This window comes from Carettochelys insculpta, chromosome 2 (assembly GCF_033958435.1).
Source record: "Carettochelys insculpta isolate YL-2023 chromosome 2, ASM3395843v1, whole genome shotgun sequence".
In the NCBI taxonomy this organism is placed as follows: Eukaryota; Metazoa; Chordata; order Testudines; family Carettochelyidae; genus Carettochelys; species Carettochelys insculpta.
Window position 1 is genome coordinate 2,096,601 of NC_134138.1, and position 19,146 is coordinate 2,115,746.

Sequence of the window (19,146 nt, forward strand, 5' to 3'; positions counted from 1 at the left end):
GGGCACACACTGAACAGGTGAGGGTGTGGTGGGGGAAGGGCTCAGACGGGCACATACTGCACAGGTGAGAGCCGAGTGGGGGAAGGGCTCAGACGGGCATACGCCACTCAGGTGAGGGCGGGATGGAGAAAGCAGTCAGACGGGCACACACTGAACAGGTGAGGGTGGGGTGGGGGAAGGGCTCAGATGGGCACATACTGCACAGGTGAGAGCAGAGTGGGGGAAGGGCTCAGACAGGCATATGCCACTCAGGTGAGGGTGGGATGGAGGAAGCAGTCAGACGGGCACACACTGAACAGGTGAGGGTGGGGTGGGGGAAGGGCTCAGACGGGCGCTTACCACACAGGTGAGGGAAGCAGACAGATGGGCACATACCACACAGGGGAGGGGGTGAGATGGGCGCACACTGCAGAGATGGGGGGAGGGCCCAGATGGGCACATACCTGCAAGGGTGGAGCAGCGGTGGCCGGGGGGGCTTTGGATTGGCTGGGTGAGGGGTTGGCGAGCTGCAGCACTTCCAGCTGGTGGCTGATGTCTCTGATATCCATCTTCCCACTGTTGTCAGTGGCCCACGCTAGAGGGGCAGACGCCAGCAAACAGACCCATTACAAACGTCTCCACAGGATGAAGCGTGGCCAGGTGTGGCTGAACCAGTGCAGCTCTATGTCACACAGAGGGTCAGCAGAGCCTGGCTGCGTGGGAGCCGCGTGACCACAAACCGCTGCACAGCAGGGCAGCCTCTCGCTTGCACAATGACTGCCCAGAGCCATACCGGGAACAGCACAGTATGCAACGCCCAGAGTGCCCCCACTGGGGGCAGACCACGCCCCCCACGCTGGAGGAGCTCGCTACCAGGGAGCTGAACAACTTCCCTTCTGGGGGTCCAGGGTCCAGGACTGTTAGTGGGGTGGAGGCGCTGGGCCAGGGCTTTGAAACCGTTTGTACAGCTCCACACTGGGCTCTGCTTTCCACGCGTACATTGGCCTTGCCAGAGTTCCTCACTCAGCTCTGACTTCCCTATTCAAAGGTGCCCTTCAGCTGCTCACTGCCTCCTTCGCTCACTTTGCAATCAGTCACATTTTCTGACCCACCTACTCTTTTTTCAATTTGCGGTACACGCTCAGTTTGAATCTCTCTTGCGATGTTTCTAAGCAGTGCTCCTGCAGTTTGCAGGCATTTCACTCTCCCAACTGTTCCCTTTAAATTACAGGTAACTGGCTTCCTCATTTGCATACTTCCCTGCTTTGAAGTTAGATGCTGCTCTAGCAGGTGGCCGGGGGGAAGAGCTGGCATTTCCCCCCTACACAGACGTTAAATGCAATTTCGTTATGGATGCTATTACCAAGTAGTCCAGCTAGCTTCACCTCTTGGACCAGATCCTGTGCTGAGCTTGCCTCTCCCCTTGTGGGGCCTGGGAATACCTGCTCCAAAAAGCACTTCATGGGTCTACAAATGTTATCCCTGCATCCCTGCTGGAAGTGACATGTCTCTGGTCAATATGGGGACAGTGGAAATCCCCCACTATTATTTCACTTCCTGCCTCTGTAGCTGCTCTCATTTCCCTGAGCCCTTCACAATCAGGGTCACCACTCTGGTCAGGTGGCCAACAGCCTCTTCCTCCGGGTGCACGCTGACCAGCCACACACAAGCTCTCTACTCCTAGCGATTCTTGGGAGCAGCGTGAGTCACCTAAGACTTGTACGTCGTCTGACTCTGTGCTTTTGGTCACATGGAGTGCCGCACCCCCGCCAGCATGACCTGCTCTGTTCCTCCCATATGTCCTGCTCCTGGATATGGCCCTGTCCTCCTGATTAAACTTCCCACACTCACTCTTCCGCACTGCTGGCTATATCCCAATACCCATCTGGAATGCCAGGTGCCCCGGTTCATATTCCACCACACTTACACTTCCCGCAGCTGTGTAGAAGCACAGGCGCCTTCGGCCAATACTCAGGTCTCTGCCTTCCTGCAGCACAGCACAATGGAACTCTTCCATTTGCCTGCTCCTCACCAGCTCCTACTTGGATTTCCACCCTCTTCTCCTCAGTGGGGTACAGAGCATCCTCTTTAAGTGTCCCCCACCGTAGGATCTCTGCCGGACCACTGTGCTCCTGCACACTGGTGGGCTTTCCCCCAGCCCTCAGCTCAAAAACTCTGCAGCCCTTTGAACTAGGCACACCAGCCTTCTGGTTCTCTTGTGGGATAGGTGGCAATCACCCTTGCTGGGTGGACTCCTTTCCTGAAAGGTTCCCCCGCTCCCCATAACCCTAATCCTCCTCCTGACACCACTGTCTCCTCCAGGCATGGAGACCCTGCAGCTGTCCCTGTCTCCCTAGCCCCAGGCCTGGGACTGCGAGCATTTCAGCAGTGCAAAACCACCGGCCCAACACAGCTGGGGCACATCAGGGCAGTTCCCCTGTCAGCAGGGAGCTGAGGCTGTTCATTCCAACAGAGGACCTGGCCCCACCCTGCCGAGGGCTGCCCTGGGTGAGCAGCAGGAAGCAAGTCAGACCTTTCTTGGGCGTCATGCTTGGCAAGGTGCTGTATTTGCGTTTCTCTTCGGTGCCAGAGCTGTCCAAGAGCGAGGGGACTGGAGGCAGCATAGCCAGAACTCGGTCCTCCTCGCAGCGCTGCTCAGTCAGGTTGGCCCTCTTGGCCGAGAGCAGATAAAGGAAAGCCGTGTCCCCATCCTTTCGGATGCCGTAGGAGCCTATCGTCCGATCATCCACACACAGACACTGGCCAATGATCCACCGCTGCACGCTGGGGTGGAACCCATAATCCTGGAAAACCTGCGAGGCAGGAGAAGGCAAGAGCTATTCCACCACCACGGCAGCCCCATGGCTCTGCCCCGAGTTGGGGTCACACAGGCATCCACTGGGCCGTGAGGAACACTGGAGAAGACCCAGCGTCCCCGCTTGAGTTGAGGAGCGGCCTGGGTGCCCACTCCCCCTCCAAACACCGAGCCTGCAGCCATGCTACAGAGCCGAGTTCACAGCTGGATTGTTTCTGGGCAGCCCTGCTCACGGGCAGGCAATGGACTCTGGGCCGGCGGGGGCTCTGGCGTCCCATGGCCCAGCTCCTACAGGCAGTGGCATGGAAGGAGCCGCCTTAGCACTGCATCATACCTGCTGCCTCAGTGTCCCAGTCGTCATGTGAGCATGGACCTTGACGGTTATATTGGTAGAGCACATGGTGTCTTCCACACCAACCTTCATCCTGGAAGAGGCGGTGGGGAGCCCGTAAGCAGGGTCCAGGGTGGAGCTGCACCGACTGCTACGGGGGAGCTCCAGAAGGAGAGAAATCCCAGCGCTGCCTCCCCTGGCACACCCTGTGCATGGCAGCTGTGCTCGGACACCGGGGCTCCGGCGCCGGGCCGGGCTCACCACGAAAGTGGGAGTGGCAAGGGGCGGGGCCAAGGCATGCTGCAGGTCAGCTCCCCGCCTACCCGACCAGGGAGAGGCTACTTCAATGTAACGCCCCTTGCCCTGGAGAGCACTGGCGGAGACTGCTTACTGGTTCTAGCCTAGCGACCCCAGTGAGCATCAGGCCCCTGCTGCGCCACATGCTGCCCTGAGAGGGCTCTCAGCCTAACCCAGAGCCTGCTGGACACTTGGGGGGCGGCAGGGAGTGGGGAGCGGCTCCTTGCAGCGCATGCAGAAGAGGGGCGGGCACTGCTGGCGCTTGGTCTCACCTGATCTCGCTGCTGGGGTAGTTGGATTCCTTCAGGAGGATGCGCAGGGAGGCCTGCTGCTGAGCCAGTGCCATGGCACACTGGGCAGCTGCCTCTTCGTCCCCGAACTCAATGGCTCTGGCAAGGCGGAGCGCTAGATCCTCTAGGAAGGCAGAGGATGCAGAGTGTAGGGCAGGGCATCAGCGTGTGCAGAGCACCGTCAGCGGCCCTGCACCCTGCCTCGGGCTGCATGCTGGCTGCTAGTCCAGGAGCCGTGCCATGAAGTCCTCCTCCCCCAGGTCAGCCCCTGCCTGGCCACCAAGGGTGGTGTGCGGTGGAGGTCAGCACGGCAGCCCCCGGCTGCTCTGCGTGCCTCAGCCAGCATGGCCCCGTGGCATTGCCCTTGCGAGCGGGCCCACGTGAGGTGGTAGAAGAGAAAAAGGGGATTTTTATAGGAGCGATGCAGGGCAGCGGCTGGAACCGCCAAGAGTTTAGTTATTGCTCTCATGCAGAACTTGGCTGAACTGGCCAGCCAAACCCAGCCCAGGCAGGCTGAGCACCACCATACCCTAGGACTAGAGAGCCAGGCGTACTTCAGAGAGCCCGAGCACAGGGAACAGGCAGTCAGGCTCTGGGCCCAGGGTTTCATGCCTGCCTCTGTGGCTGGGTGACAACTGCCGATGTGAGTAGGGCCAAGGCACCTTCCACTCTTCACTACCTTTGTCTGAGAGCTGCGAGGACTGTGGCGTGTCTGACTCCGGAGCGACCAGGGCGTTCCCGCTGGCTGGGGGCAAGGGAGAGGGCTGTGATGCCAGCCCAGTGGGGCTCTCCGCAGCTGGAAGAGAACCCGAAGAGTGTCCTGAGAAAGAGCACAGCGCAGCCAGTGCCAGCCCTGAAGTTCTGGGAACAGGGGAGTCAGTACAGCAGCTTCCTGGGGGGGGGCTGCGAAAGCAGGGGAGCGATTGCCATCTGTGCCCCATGGGAGGGGATAGCACAGCTCACACACACCTGGCCAGAAACACTGTGCCTGCCCAGGCCGCACCCCGACCATCGCGGCACATGCCCTCTCCCTGGGTCTGCAGGGCACCACGTTGGGCCTTTCTGTCCCACCTTCCCTTGCCCCTCTCCACTCTGCCAAGCCCATCCGCCATTTGAATGGCTGAGTCCCACTTTTCAGGTGAGTCCGCTGGGATGCTGCACCCCTCCCCCCCATGTCAAAGGGTCCCTCCAAAATGCTCTCCCAGCTGCCCCCCGCTGGCTGCCTCAGACTGCCCAGGAGCAGCAGGGATGGACTGTCAGAAGGCGACATGGGGCCCCCGCAGCATCCATTGTCCCACCGGCCCAAGCTCAGGCCCAGACGGACCTGCACTGACACCCTCCCTACAAGGCTGCTCTGCCTCAGCCTCCCACTCCCTGGCTGTTTCCTCCCGGCAGAGCATGGCTGTGCTCCCTGCCCAGTCACCTCCTCCATCACGCTCCTGCTGCGCCCTGCAGGGAGAGAGCTGGGTGAGTTGTGCCAGGAGCATCTCTGCAGAGGTGTCTTCTCCTGGGGATGTCGAGTCTACACTGGGGAAAAGGTGTCCCAATCCCCTCTGAGGGGGCTCTGCACCCTGCTCCATGTACGTACAGCAGCTATGGCCTCAGGGCACTGGGCCAGGAGAAGCCTGGCATTGCCCCTGCACGAGCCAAGCACCCTTTGTAAAAGGCAAATGCAGTCAGGCCAGTCAGCCCCAGAGCACCCAGCCTGCCACTGCTGACCTTTCTGCACCTCCCGCAGGGAGCTGCTCACAACCGTCCACCACTTCTGTGCCTCCCGCTCATCTTCAAAGTGGAACACGATCGGCTCCTCGGCGCCGTTCAGCACCGTCAGCTCGTGGCACGAGGCGTTCTTCACTGTGTACGAGATGTCTTTGAGGTTGTACTCTGCAATGCTCTAGGGACAGACCAAGGACAGGGTTATGAGGCCACCCCCAGGCATCAGCAAGGCAATGTGCCTACCACCCCATCCACGCTGCTCCCTGGCCCCTGTCTTCGCCCAGAGCCCTGCTAATCTGGGACATTCCAGAGACCTTCTTACCCACGGTATGGGCTGAGGCTACGCTAGGTGCTCAAGAAAACTGCTGCAAGCAAAGTTAAACTAGGTTCAACGGGGGCAGGGGAGCAAAGCCCACAGGTAAGTGGAGAACATGGAAACCTGGGAGATGGGTCAGAAATGGGAGGCAGCCTGGGCAACAAGGTCAGAGTAAAAAGAGGGTCAGGGCAAAACAGGGACGCAAGATCAAATCAATATCTTAGATGCCTGTATACAAATGCAAGAAGTACGGGTAATAAGCAGGAAGAACTGGAAGTGCTAATAAATAAATACAACTATGACATCGTTGGCATCACAGAAACATGGTGGGATAATACACACAATTGGAATGTTGGTACTGAAGGGTACAGCCTGCTTAGGAAGGATAGACAGGGAAGAAAGGGGGGAGGCGTTGCCTTATATATTAAAAATGTACACACTTGGACTGAGGTGGAGATGGACGTGTTGAGAGTCTCTGGGTTAGACTAAGAGGGGTAAAAAACAAGGGTGATGTCCTGCTAGGCGTCTACTACAGGCCGCCTAGCCAGGTGGAAGAGGTGGATGAGGCTTTTTTTTAAAACAACTAACGAAGTCAAGCAGGGCCCCAGATTTGGTGGTGATGGGGGACTTCAACTATCCAGATATATGTTGGGAAAGTAATACAGCAGGGCACAGACTATCCAGTAAGTTCTTGGATTGTATTGGAGACAATTTTTTATTCCAAAAGGTTGAAAAAAGCTACCAGGGGAAGCTGTTTTAGATTTGATTTTAACAAATAGGGAGGAATTGGTAGAGAACTTGAAGGTGGAAGGCAGCTTGAGTGAAAGTGATCATGAAATCACAGAGTTCACAATCCTAAGGAAGGGTAGAACAGAAAACAGCAAAATAGAGATAATGGATTTCCGGAGGGCAGATTTTGGTAAACTCTGAGAGCTGGTAGGTAAGGTCCCATGGGAAGCAAAACTGAGGGGAAAAACAGCTGAGGAGAGTTGGCAGTTTTTCAAGGGGACATTATTAAGGACCCAAAAGCAAGCTATCCCGCTGCGTAGGAAAGATAGAAAATATGGAAAAAGACTGCCTTGGCTTAACCAGGAGATCTTGCATGATCTCAAAATAAAAAAGGAATTGTATAAAAAAATGGAAACAAGGCCAAATTACAAAGGATGAATATAGGCAAACAACACAAGAATGCAGGAGAAAGATTAGAAAGGCTAAGGCACAAAATGATCTCAAACTAGCTACAGGCATAAAGGGAAACGAGGCTTTTTATAAATACATTAGAAACAAGAAGACGACCAGGGACAGGGTAGGGCCATTGCTCAGTGAGGAGGGAGAAACAGTAACAGGGAACTTGGAAATGGCAGAGATGCTAAATGACTTCTTTGTTTCACTCTTCACTGAGAAGTCTGATGAAGGAATGTCCAACATAGTGAATGCTAGTGGGAAAGGGGTAGGGTTAGAAGTTGAACTAAAAAAAGAACAAGTTAAAAATCACTTAGGAAAATTAGATGTCTGCAAGTCACCAGGTCCTGATGAAATGCACCCTAGAATACTCAAGGAGCTGATAGGGGAGGTATCTGAGCCTTTATCCATCATCTTTGGAAAATCATGGGAGACAGGAGAGATTCCAGAAGACTGGAAAAGGGCAAATATAGTGCCCATCTATAAAAAGGGGAACAAGAATAACCCAGGAAACTACAGGCCAGTCAGCTTAACTTCAGTGCCAGGAAAGATAATGGAGCAGGTAATTAAAGAAATCATCTGCAAGCACTGGGAAGGTGGTAAGGTGATAGGAAACAGCCAGCATGGGTTTGTAAAGAATAAATCTTGTCAAACTAATCTGATAGCTTTCTTTGATAGGATAACAAGCCTTGTGGACAGGGAAGAAGCTGTAGATGTGATATACCTAGACTTTAGTGAAGCATGTGATACGGTCTCCCATGATATTCTTATCAAAAAACTAGGCAAATACAATTTAGATGGGGCTACTATAAGGTGGGTGCATAACTGGCTGGATAACCATACTCAGAGTAGTTCTTAATGGTTCTCAATCCTGCTGGAAAAGTATAACAAGTGGGGTTCCGCAGGGGTCTGTGTTAGGACCGGTTCTGTTCAACGTCTTCATCAACGATTTAGATATTGGCATAGAAAGTACGCTGATTAAGTTTGCAGATACCACCAAGTTGGGAGGGGTTGCAACTGCTTTGGAGGATAGGGTCATAATTCAAAATGATCTGGACAAATTGGAGAAATGGTCTGAGGTAAACAGGATGAAGTTTAATAAGGACAAATGCAAAGTGCTCCACTTGGGAAGGAACAATCACTTTCACACAAACCGAATAGGGAGAGACTGTCTAGGAATGAGTACAGCAGAAAGGGAATCTAGGGGTTATAGTGGACCACAAGTTAAATATGAGTCAACAGTGTGATGCTGTTGCAAAAAAAAGCAAACATGATTCTGGGATGCATTAACAGGTGTGTTGTGAACAAGACACGAGAAGTCATTCTCCCGCTCTACTCTGCGCTGGTTAGGCCTCAGCTGGAGTATTGTGTCCAGTTCTGGGCACCGCAGTTCAAAAAAGATGTGGAGAAACTAGAGAGGGTCCAGAAAAGAGCAATAAGAATGATTAAAGGTCTAGAGAATGTGACCTATGAGAAAAGGCTGAAAGAATTGGGCTTGTTAAGTTTGGAAAAGAGAAGATTGAGGGGGGACATGATAGTGGTTTTCAGGTATCTTAAAGGGAGTCATAAGGAGGAAGGAGAAAACTTGTTCTTCTTGGCCTCTGAGGATAGAACAAGAGGCAACGGGCTTAAACTGCAGCAAGGGAGGTTTAGGTTGGACATTAGGAAAAAGTTCCCCACTGTCAGGGTGGTCAAACAGTGGAATAAATTGACAAGGGAGGTTGTGGAATCTCCATCGCTGGGGTTAAATAGATGTCTAGACCATCCCTGATAGACAGTACTTGGTCCTGCCATTGGGGCAGGGGGCTGGGCTCGATGGCCTCTCGAGGCCCCTTCCAGTCCTAGTGTTCTATGATTGATTCAAGCAAGGGCCTAAGTTTGCAGGATTGGGACGAAGAGCAGCTCTACCCGAGGAGCTGCCATGCAGAGCTTACAAGACAGTGCTAGGAAAGTGGGGGCCAGGCCCTGAGGGGCCTGTGTGTACCTGGTGAGCCTGAGATACAGCTCCCATGTAGGGTGACTGGACAGCCCATTTACAAAGGGACAGTCTCATGCTTAAGCCTTCCTGCAGGTGCCTCTAGTTGTTTGTAAACATGGGCCAATTGGCCCATATTTTCTGTCTCTTCTCCCCTCCATACTTGTCCTCCCAGCACCAGAAACTCGTACCATCACCCTCCCCCATCCTCGATCCACCAGCCACCCACCCACCTGCAATGAGTGCAGGGGTCCAGTGGCTGATGGTGGGGGTGGGGGTGGGTGTGCCAAGCTGGTGGTCAAGCAAAGCTGCAGTGGGCAGGGCCAGCTGCTCACCCTGCTAGTCCACCATCGCAGTCTCTGCTGCATGCCTGCCTCTCAGCCAGCAGCTGCCCCCAACCCCTTTTCTGCCAGTGCTGCCTGTTTGCTGCAGGGGCTGGTGAGTGGGGGCAGGGGCTGGAGGGTTGTGTCCCCCCTCTGCTGCCCACCCATCGGCCCTTTACATGACCCCCCCCATCCCTGCTGCTCCTCCATCTCCCACTCCTGCAGGGGTGCGTCCTGCTCCCAGCACTGTGCGGAGAAACAGCCCCTAGGCAGCTCATTCCGCCCACCAACCGCTTGACAACAGTTCAACAGATTCTACTCCTAACAGAAAAAGCGCCTTCGTCTCAAGGGAGTGACATGTGCTGTAATGAAAGCCAGAAGAAAGCTAAAATGCCAATCACCCTTTTATCAACCAGGAAAACCCCGCTCATCGGAGCATGGAACATCAGAGCGATGTACGAAACAGGAAAGATCGCTCAAGTGGCTGCAGAAATGCGACGCGATAAGCTCGCAGTGCTTGGACTCAGTGAGACCAGATGGCTACAGTCAGGACAACTAAGATTGCCAACAGGAGAGAGGCTGCTGTCCTCAGGGCACGAAGATGACAATGCTCCGCACAGAAGGCGTCACACTTCTGTTATACAAAGACACGCAGAAGGCATTGATTGGATGGGGAGTCCACGGATCAAGAATGGTTACAGTCTCATTCAGAACTAAAACGAAGATCAAGATGAACACCATCCAGTACTACGCACCACCAAATGATCACTGTGAAGAAGCCAAAGACGACTTCTACAATGGACTGAAAGATGTACTTAACAAGCTACATGGCAGAGAAGTGAACATTGTGATGGGAGACTTCCGTGCCAAAACTGGAGTGGACAACACCGGCTATGAAGAGACGATGGGCCCCCATGGATTGGGAGAGAGGAATGAAAAGGGAGTACTGTTTGCAGACCTCTGTGCCCTTAACAACCTTGTCATCGGAGGCAGTGTGTCCCTCATAAAAGAATTCACAGAGCAACATGGGTCACTCCAGATCACATGAAAGAGAACCAGACTGACTACCTTTGTATATCAAAAAAATTCAGGAAATCACTGCATGATCTACAAGTGAAGAGGGAAGCTGATGTAGCATCAGACCAATCATCTATTGGTTTCCAAACTGAAATTGAAGCTGAAGAAGAATATGCCAGAAACAGCAACCAGAAAACAGAAATACATCATCAGCCTCTTGAAAGACACACAGATGCAGAAACAGTATTGACCTACAGTGACCAACAAGTTCTAGGTTCTACAAGATCTGTACAATGAACAGGCAGACCACTTACTTGGTGGCAACAAGTGAAAGATATGATAACAGCAACCTGCCAAGAAGGAGTTGGACCACAAAAGGAATGGATCTCAGCAGAAAAAAAATGCACAAGAGACAACAAAGGAAGCGCAAGAAAGAGGCAGTTAACACCAGCCGTACCACAGCAGCGGCACAGGAAGAATATACAAAAGTCAACAGGGAGGTGAAGAAGAGTATGAAGATGGACAAGCAGAATTTCACAGAAAATCTGGTGAAAGAAGCAGAAGCTGCAGCAGCAAGTGGAAACATGAAACAGCTATACAACTCTACAAAGAAGCTGTCGAGAAAATGCAGCAGATTTGAACGACCAGTCAAAGACAAAGAGGGACAGGTGGTGGCAGCGACAGAGCAGCAGCTGGACTGGTGTGCAGAACATTTCTAAGAGCTTCTCAAGAGACCAGCCCCAGAAAATCTACCAGACAGCCAAGCAGCAAAAACTGATCTTCCAATAGACTGTGGCCAACTGACTAGAGGAGAAGATCAGGAAGGCCATTTTGAAAGCAAAAAATGGTAAAGCCGCAGGCCCAGATGACATTCCTGCAGAAGCCCTCAAAGTGGACACAGATACCATAGTAGAGATGCTGTTTCCCCAGTTTGAAAAGATCCGGGAAGAAGAGGGTAATACCTCAACAAGATCCCAAAGCAGGGCAGCTTAAGCAGCTGCGAGAACTATCAAGGAATCCCACTTCTGTCAGTGCCAGGAAAAATTTTCAACAGAATCATCCTGGAAAGAACGTAGAAGGCACTGGACCCAGAGCCGAGAGACCAGCAAGCCGACTTTCAACAGAAGCGGTCCTGCATTGACCAGGTTGCAAAATATTAGAGTAATCTGTAGAATGGAATTCACCACTTTACATCAGCTTCACAGAATATGAGAAAGCCTTCGACAGCGTACATGGGGAAACCCCCTGGCAGCTGCTTCGGAGTTACGGCACAACGACCAAGTTAGCCGGCCTCATTAAGAACTCTTGTGAAGGAATGACCTGCAAAGTTTACCATGGGGGAAGAGTTCCGCAGCCGCTTTGAAGTGAAGACTGAAGTCCAACAAGGCTGCTTGTTGTCACCATTCCTCTTTCTCCTGGTGATAGACTGGGTCACGAAGATGACAACAGCAGTGAAAAGAAATGGGATCCAGTGGATAAATGTGGACCAAGCAGGATGACCTGGAGTTTGCTGATGATCTGGCACTTCTGTCCCACAGCCACCGACAGATGCAACAGGAGATGTCAGAGTTGCTGACATCTCAGCTATGGTTGGCTTGAGCATCCCTAAGGGAAAAACTAAGACCTTGAAAATCAACGAGTAGCATAGAGACCATTATTCTTGGCAGCAGGGCACTGGAAGAAGTGGAGAACTTCACATACCTGGGCAGCATCATCAATGGGTGGTGGGGGCACCAATGCTGATGTGAGAGCGAAGAATGGGAAAGCAAGAACAGCTTTTCTTCTCATGAGAAACATCTGGAATTCTAAGCAGATCAGCACTCAGACTAAGATTAGGTTATTCAACTCCAGTGTCAAATGAGTCCCACTGTGTGGAGCAGAAACTTGGAGAACAAAGAGGACTGTCCAAAAGCATCCAGACATTTATTAATAACTGCCTCAGTAAAATCCTCCAGATTCACTGGACACACACCATCAACAACCAAGACCGGTGGCACCTGGCTCACCAACTTCCTGCTGAAGAAGAAATCAGGAAGAGAAGATGGCGATGGATTGGACATACCCTCAGAAAACCAACCACCAACATCACAGCACAAGCCTTATGTTGGGACCCACAAGGAAAAGAGGGCGCCCAAGAAACACAGAGACTTGAAGGCAGACACTAAAAAGATAGGATGCACCTGGTCAGAACTGGAAAAGATCGCTCAGGACAGAGGATGCTGGCAAATGGTCATCAGTGGCCTATGCTCCAAGATGTAGGAGTGGAAGAGGCTTATTACTAGTAGTAGTGCATCGTTCTGGTTCACTGCCATTGAACTCACTTGCTTATGAGTAATTTTACCAGGTGTCTTGTTTTCAGCACACTCACACACACGTTAGCAGCACGAATGTGCCCTGACAGCCTCCCACCTGTCCTGCGCCAGTGCTCCCCCCAGAGCGTACTTTAGCAAACCGCCACTGGCTCCATCACCACAGCCCAGGCGCCACCCACTGCCTCTTCTATTTGCCCCCCTCTGGGAGCAGCACCAGACTGCAACAGCATCTAAAATAAGTGAGACCTAGAAATGCCCCAGGCAGTGGGCTCTCAGAGGGGCATTCTGCCCAGACCCAGACCCCTCTGTAACAGGGTGGCTTGTCCCTTTAAGGGTCACAAGGCCTGGGACTTGCCAGCCCTTCTCAGTTAGCCTCCCAGAATGAACTGGGATCAGGTGACAGCCTGAAAGACAGGGTCAGAACTCAGTTTGAAGGAGGAAGCTCTGGGGCAGGCTGAGTGCCTGGGACAGCCTTACAGCTGGGGACACTGGGCAGCAGCCAGAGACTACAAAGTAATCTGCAGAGTGCTGGAGTGGGGAGGTGGGTGAAAACGAAACCCTGGCGGCACCACGGAACCTCTTGCTAGTTGGACTTGTGTTACTTTGGAGGGGAGCTGGAATGCCAGGGGACTGAGCCGTGGGAACCTTGCAGGCAGACAGAGAGAAGGCAGGAGAAATCAAGGGCTGTGTGCAGTGCCGTGCTTTGGCATGACACAGCAAATACAGCCAAAGCAGAGCATCGAAAGGATCTCATTACACAGAGGGTCTGTGCTGATAAATGCAACGTAATGCACGTTGGAAAATGGAATCCAGATTTGACATACAACTGAGGGGCCTAACTTAGCTGTTACTGCTCACAAGGGAGATTCTGGGATTGGTGGGGATAGTTCTCTGAAAACATTCGCTCAATGTGCAGTGGCAGGCAAACTAAGCAAAGTCGGGAACCACTAGGAAAGGGATTGGTAACAAAGAAATGACCATAGTGCCCCTATATAAATCCATGATGTGCTCACCCCTTGGATATGACATGGACGTCTGGCTGCCCCATCTCAAAAAACACATTAGAACCGGGGTCAGCAACCTGTCCAAGGTGGAGTGCCGAAATTTGACCTCTATGTACCCTCTGAGTGGCAGCAATCCTTTTTAAAATCACTAGTAGTCCTACTTACCACAGCTTCGTTAATAAATAACGATGCAGCGCTCTACCCTTCAGTTTGGCAGGTGGAAGAGGTCAGCCAGGGCGCCCCTGGGCCCTCGTGCTTGCTACCTGCGTGCTGCACATGGGGAGGTCCGACTCCTGCTGCTGCCCTGGCCCTGCGCTCCTGCAGGAGCTCCATGGCTAAGGCCCCGGCCCCGGCCCCGGCCCCGGCCGCAGCCCTGCACTGCACTGCAGCAGGGGCCCTGGCTGTGGCCCCATGCTGCAGCAGGGGCGCCAACCCCATACTGCAGCAGGAGCCCTGTGGCAGGGGATACTAAAGCCTATCACCTGGATTGTTTTATAGAACCCCTCAGTGCTGCCAGTTCCTGAGTTTATACTTGTACAAGATCAACAGTCGCACGCAGCTTGGGGGGACTAGCCCAGCCTTTGAGCAGACGATGGTGGCTGCTGCTCACGATCGTCACTGTGGAACCTGACCTGTACTTACAAAGACTGCGTGTGAACAGGGGCTCCTTCTGACAGGTGATGGGATACCAGCACTGGCCTTTGGAGGCCTCCCTTCGCCCCAGAGCTGGGAAAGTGTGGAAAAGAGCAGGGCTGCCTTCCACATGGGACCCCTCTTCAGCAGTGGCCTCACCTGCACGGGCAGAACCCTCCTCTCAGGCTAAGGAGGTCAGTCTCCAGGGTCTGTTAAGTCTTTGGCTTTTCTGCTGAGCCTGACAACAAAGGAGGCTAAATAGCACCAGCCTCCTGGTGGGTCCACGCTGGGGGCACCAGTCCCACAAAGCCTGCCCAGAGGTAGCCTTGGGGTGGGAGATTTCAGCCATGAAACCCTCTCCTAGAGGCCCAGTCAGAAGCCCGGTTGGGGGCACCACAAGCCTGTGCAACTCCTGCCTCAGAAGGACTGAGCCCCTTCCCTGAGGGGGTGGGAGGGTGGCCGGAGGGCTCTACCGGGGTGCAGCAACCCCAGCCCTTAGGCACAGGGGAGGGGCTGTGGTGGGGGAGTGCTGCTGGCTGACTCTGGAGAGGGGCTACTCTGCGACCAAGGGGCTGACTGGCCTCTGGGAGCTAACAGAGGGGGACTCAGTCCCCTTCAGACCCTTCTTGCTGCAACTCCCATCCCCGCCTGGCCCCAGTGTCCATCCCCTCCCAGCTGCCTCAGTACTTATCCCCTACCCGCACCCCGCTTAACCCAGCCCCTCTTGCTCCCTCAGTGCACGTGGCCCCCCAGACACTCCACATCCAGTCTGTCTCACCCTCTCCCACCCAGCGCTTACCTCCATCGCCACCCCTCCCGCTCAGTTCTTACTGCCTCCCAGGCCCCGGCCCTCGGGTCGTACCCCAATTCTTACCCCTTCTTTGCCCTCTCAGCCTCTACTCCTGCCAGCCCACCACCCCAGTCCAACCTCGTCCCCCTCTGCAGCTCAGACCCCCACCCCATCACAGCCCTCTCAGCTCTGCCCCCTCCCCCTCTCAGCTCAGACCCCCACCCCCACCACAGCCCTCTCAGCTCTGCCCCCTCCCCCTGCCCCTCTCAGCTCAGACCCCCACCCCCATCACAGCCCTCTCAGCTCAGACCCCTGCCCCCATCACAGCCCTCTCAGCTCTGCCCCCTCCCCCTGCCCCTCTCAGCTCAGACCCCCGCCCCCATCACAGCCCCCTCAGCTCTGCCCCTCCCCCCATCACAGCCCTCTCAGCTCTGCCCCCTCCCCCTCTCAGCTCAGACCCCCGCCCCCACCACAGCCCTCTCAGCTCTGCCCCCTCCCCCTGCCCCCCCAGCTCAGACCTCTGCCCCCACCACAGCCCTCTCAGCTCAGACCCCCACCCCCACCACAGCCCTCTCAGCTCAGACCCCTCCCCCTGCCCCCCCAGCTCAGATCCCCGCCCCCACCACAGCCCTCTCAGCTCTGCCCCCTTCCCCTGCCCCCCCAGCTCAGACCCCCGCCCCCATCACAGCCCTCTCAGCTCTGCCCCCTCCCCCTGCCCCTCTCAGCTCAGACCCCCGCCCCCACCACAGCCCCCTCAGCTCTGCCCCCTCCCCCTGCCCCCCCAGCTCAGACCCCCGTCCCCACCACAGCCCTCTCAGCTCTGCCCCCTTCCCCTGCCCCCCCAGCTCAGACCCCCACCCCCACCACAGCCCTCTCAGCTCAGACCCCTCCCCCTGCCCCCCCAGCTCAGATCCCCGCCCCCACCACAGCCCTCTCAGCTCTGCCCCCTTCCCCTGCCCCCACAGCTCAGACCCCCGCCCCCATCACAGCCCTCTCAGCTCTGCCCCCTCCCCCTGCCCCTCTCAGCTCAGACCCCCGCCCCCATCACAGCCCCCTCAGCTCTGCCCCCTCCCCCTGCCCCCCCAGCTCAGACCCCCGTCCCCACCACAGCCCTCTCAGCTCTGCCCCCCTCCCCTGCCCCCCCAGCTCAGACCCCCGCCCCCACCACAGCCCTCTCAGCTCAGACCCCCGCCCCTATCACAGCCCTCTCAGCTCTGCCCCCTCCCCCTGCCCTCCCAGCTCAGACCCCCGCCCCCACCACAGCCCTCTCAGCTCTGCCCCCTTCCCCTGCCCCCCCAGCTCAGACCCCCGCCCCCATCACAGCCCTCTCAGCTCTGCCCCCTCCCCCTGCCCCTCTCAGCTCAGACCCCCGCCCCCATCACAGCCCCCTCAGCTCTGCCCCCTCCCCCTGCCCCTCTCAGCTCAGACCCCCGCCCCCACCACAGCCCTCTCAGCTCTACCCCCTCCCACTGCCCCTCTCAGCTCAGACCCCCGCCCCCACCACAGCCCCCTCAGCTCTGCCCCCTCCCCCTGCCCCCTCAGCTCAGACCCCGCCCCCACCACAGCCCTCTCAGCTCTGCCCCCTCCCCCTGCCCCGCTCAGCTCAGACCCCCGCCCCCATCACAGCCCCCTCAGCTCTGCCCCTCTCAGCTCTGCCCCCTCCCCCCGCCCCCATCACAGCCCCCTCAGCTCTGCCCCTCTCAGCTCTACCCCCTCCCCCTGCCCCGCTCAGCTCAGACCCCCGCCCCCATCACAGCCCCCTCAGCTCTGCCCCTCTCAGCTCTACCCCCTCCCCCCGTCCCCATCACAGCCCCCTCAGCTCTGCCCCTCTCAGCTCTACCCCCTCCCCCTGCCCCGCTCAGCTCAGACCCCCGCCCCCATCACAGCCCCCTCAGCTCTGCCCCTCTCAGCTCTGCCCCCTCCCCCCGTCCCCATCACAGCCCCCTCAGCTCTGCCCCCTCCCCCTGCCCCCCCAGCTCAGACCCCCGCCCCCATCACAGCCCTCTCAGCTCAGACCCCCGCCCCGCCCCCCCGGCCGTACCACGCTGCGGCGGGCGTCCGTGTGGCGCAGCGCGAGGCTGAAGCGCGGCGGGCCGGGGCCGGGGCCGGGGCCGGGCCGCACGCTGAGCTGCAGGCGGAGCAGCGCGTCCCCGGCGGGCGAGGAGGCCCCGGCGGGCGGCAGGAGGCGCAGCGGCCGCGCGGCCCAGGCGCGCACGGACATGAGCACGGTGGGCAGCGGCGCGGGGCCGGCGGCGGGCGCGCCCGGCAGAGCCATGGCCGAGCCGAGCCGGGCCGGGCCGGGACGCGCCGCACTTCCGCGCCGGCCGGCGGGAAACACGCCCCGGCCGCGGCGTTCCGGGCGGGCCCGGCCGCGGGGCGGGGGCTCCACCCACGCGGGGCGGGTCCCGCCGGCCGAGCTCGCGGCGGGGTGACAGACGCCGGTCGCGGGCGGGCCCCCAAAGCCGCTTTCCAGCCCCCCGCCCCCCCCGGGGCGCGCCCCCGACGCACGCGGCGCCGAGAAACCGGCCCAGCGCTTCCACACACGTGTCACTTCGCCGCCCCGCGGGCGGGACGGAGGGAGGTGGCGGTGGCCGCTGCCCGTCCCGTCCCCACCCCCACCCGGTGCTCGGCCGAGGGGGGGGCGCTGGACGTCCTGCCCGGGTCTCTGCTTCGTTGTCGCCGTGGGCGAAGGCGAAAAGCTTTGCTGGGTTGGGGGGGGGGGGCGCGCGGCAAAACTTGGGGTGGTGGTGGGGGGGGGGCGAACCCGCAGCGCTGCTTCCCCGGCCTCTCCGCTGCACGGGGAGCTGCCCTGCCCTACTGCCGCCCAGGGGCAGGTGCGCTTCGCTCACCTGGGGAACAAAAAGCAGCCCGGGAGCGCTGGGAAGACGAACAAAATAATTTATTGGGGGAGCTTTCGTGGGACAGACCCGCTGGGTCTAACCCTAACCCTAACCCTAACCCGCTGGGTCCAACCCTAACCCTAACCCGCTGGGTCTGGGTCTAACCCTAACCCTAACCCGCTGGGTCCAACCCTAACCCTAACCCGCTGGGTCTGGGTCTAACCCTAACCCTAACCCGCTGGGTCCAACCCTAACCCTAACCCGCTGGGTCTGTCCCACGAAAGCTCCCCTAACAAATTGTTTTGTTCGTCTTCCCAGCGCTCCCTGGCTGCTTTTTCCTTTTGCTCGGCTTTCTCTCTGTTACTGCCTGACCCGCGTGGGGTTCCCAGCGCCGGTGCTTCGGGCGCCCTACGGACGTCAGCCCGGAGTGGGTTGCGGGTTCGCTTACGAATGGGGCTGACGCAAAAGTTGTCTGGGAAAGGGCGGGGAGCAGGCCGAATGGAGCTGCCCCGCCCCGCCCCGCCCCGCCCCGCCCCAAGCTGCGTGCCAACCGCCCAAGCCTTAGTGCGCCCGGCCCTCCCAGCCCTGGGGACCCCTTTTGCTGGACCTTGACCTTGCAGGGCTGACGTGAGCCCAGCCACAGGCTGCAGTGACGGCTGGTTCCAGCCCCATGCTGGACATGGTCTGGGCCCCATGGGCATCAGGTCCACCCCGAACGGGTTGCCAGCATGGCCCTAGAGCTGCAGGCGCAGCCCAGGCCACGCAGAGACCACCTGCAGCCTTGGCTGGGGTGCCAGACGCTGTGCCAGCTCCAGCCCAGCCCAGAGGATGACTATGGCCCACCCAGGCTAATAGCACAGCCCCTACGTTGCGGATGCCTGCTACAGCCCCAGCTGCCTGAGCCCTGTGCCAGCCACCAGAGCTACCCGTGCCAGCCAGCCACCCACCTTATCCTGCGCTGCCAGAGCCGTCCACCCACCAGGGCCAAACACAGTACTCCAGCTGAGGCCTAATCGGCGCAGGGTAGAGCAGCGTGTCTTGCTCTCAACCCTCCTCTTACTACATCCCACAATCATGTTTGCTTTTTTTGCAACAGCATCACACTGTTGACTCGTATTTAGCTTGTGGTCCACTATGACCCCCAAATCCCTTTCTGCAGTGTTCCTTCCTAGACCGTCACTTCCCATTCTGTATGTATGAAGCTGATTGTTCCTTCCTAAGTGGACCACTTTGCATTTGTCCTTATTAAACTTCTTCCTGTTTACCTCAGACCATTTCTCCAGTTTCTCCAGGCCGTTTGAATTACGAGCCTATCCTTCGTAGCAG

The 19,146-nt window shown here is 57.2% G+C and overlaps 1 protein-coding gene across 1 annotated transcript in view; it reads right to left on the minus strand.

Moving 5' to 3' along the window:
* The window catches only part of SHARPIN (SHANK associated RH domain interactor), a 37,676-nt gene extending 20,200 nt beyond the window's left edge, over positions 1 to 17,476 (minus strand). The window contains exons 1-7 of the mRNA XM_074986428.1: positions 17,022 to 17,476; positions 5,432 to 5,606; positions 4,392 to 4,508; positions 3,695 to 3,836; positions 3,129 to 3,219; positions 2,513 to 2,792; positions 444 to 574 (exon numbers count right to left, since the gene is read on the minus strand). Of these exons, the coding sequence (XP_074842529.1) occupies positions 444 to 574; positions 2,513 to 2,792; positions 3,129 to 3,219; positions 3,695 to 3,836; positions 4,392 to 4,508; positions 5,432 to 5,606; positions 17,022 to 17,255 (1,170 nt within the window). The 5' untranslated portion in view covers positions 17,256 to 17,476. The remainder of the gene's footprint in view (positions 1 to 443; positions 575 to 2,512; positions 2,793 to 3,128; positions 3,220 to 3,694; positions 3,837 to 4,391; positions 4,509 to 5,431; positions 5,607 to 17,021) is intronic.
* Positions 17,477 to 19,146: the final 1,670 nt, after the last annotated feature.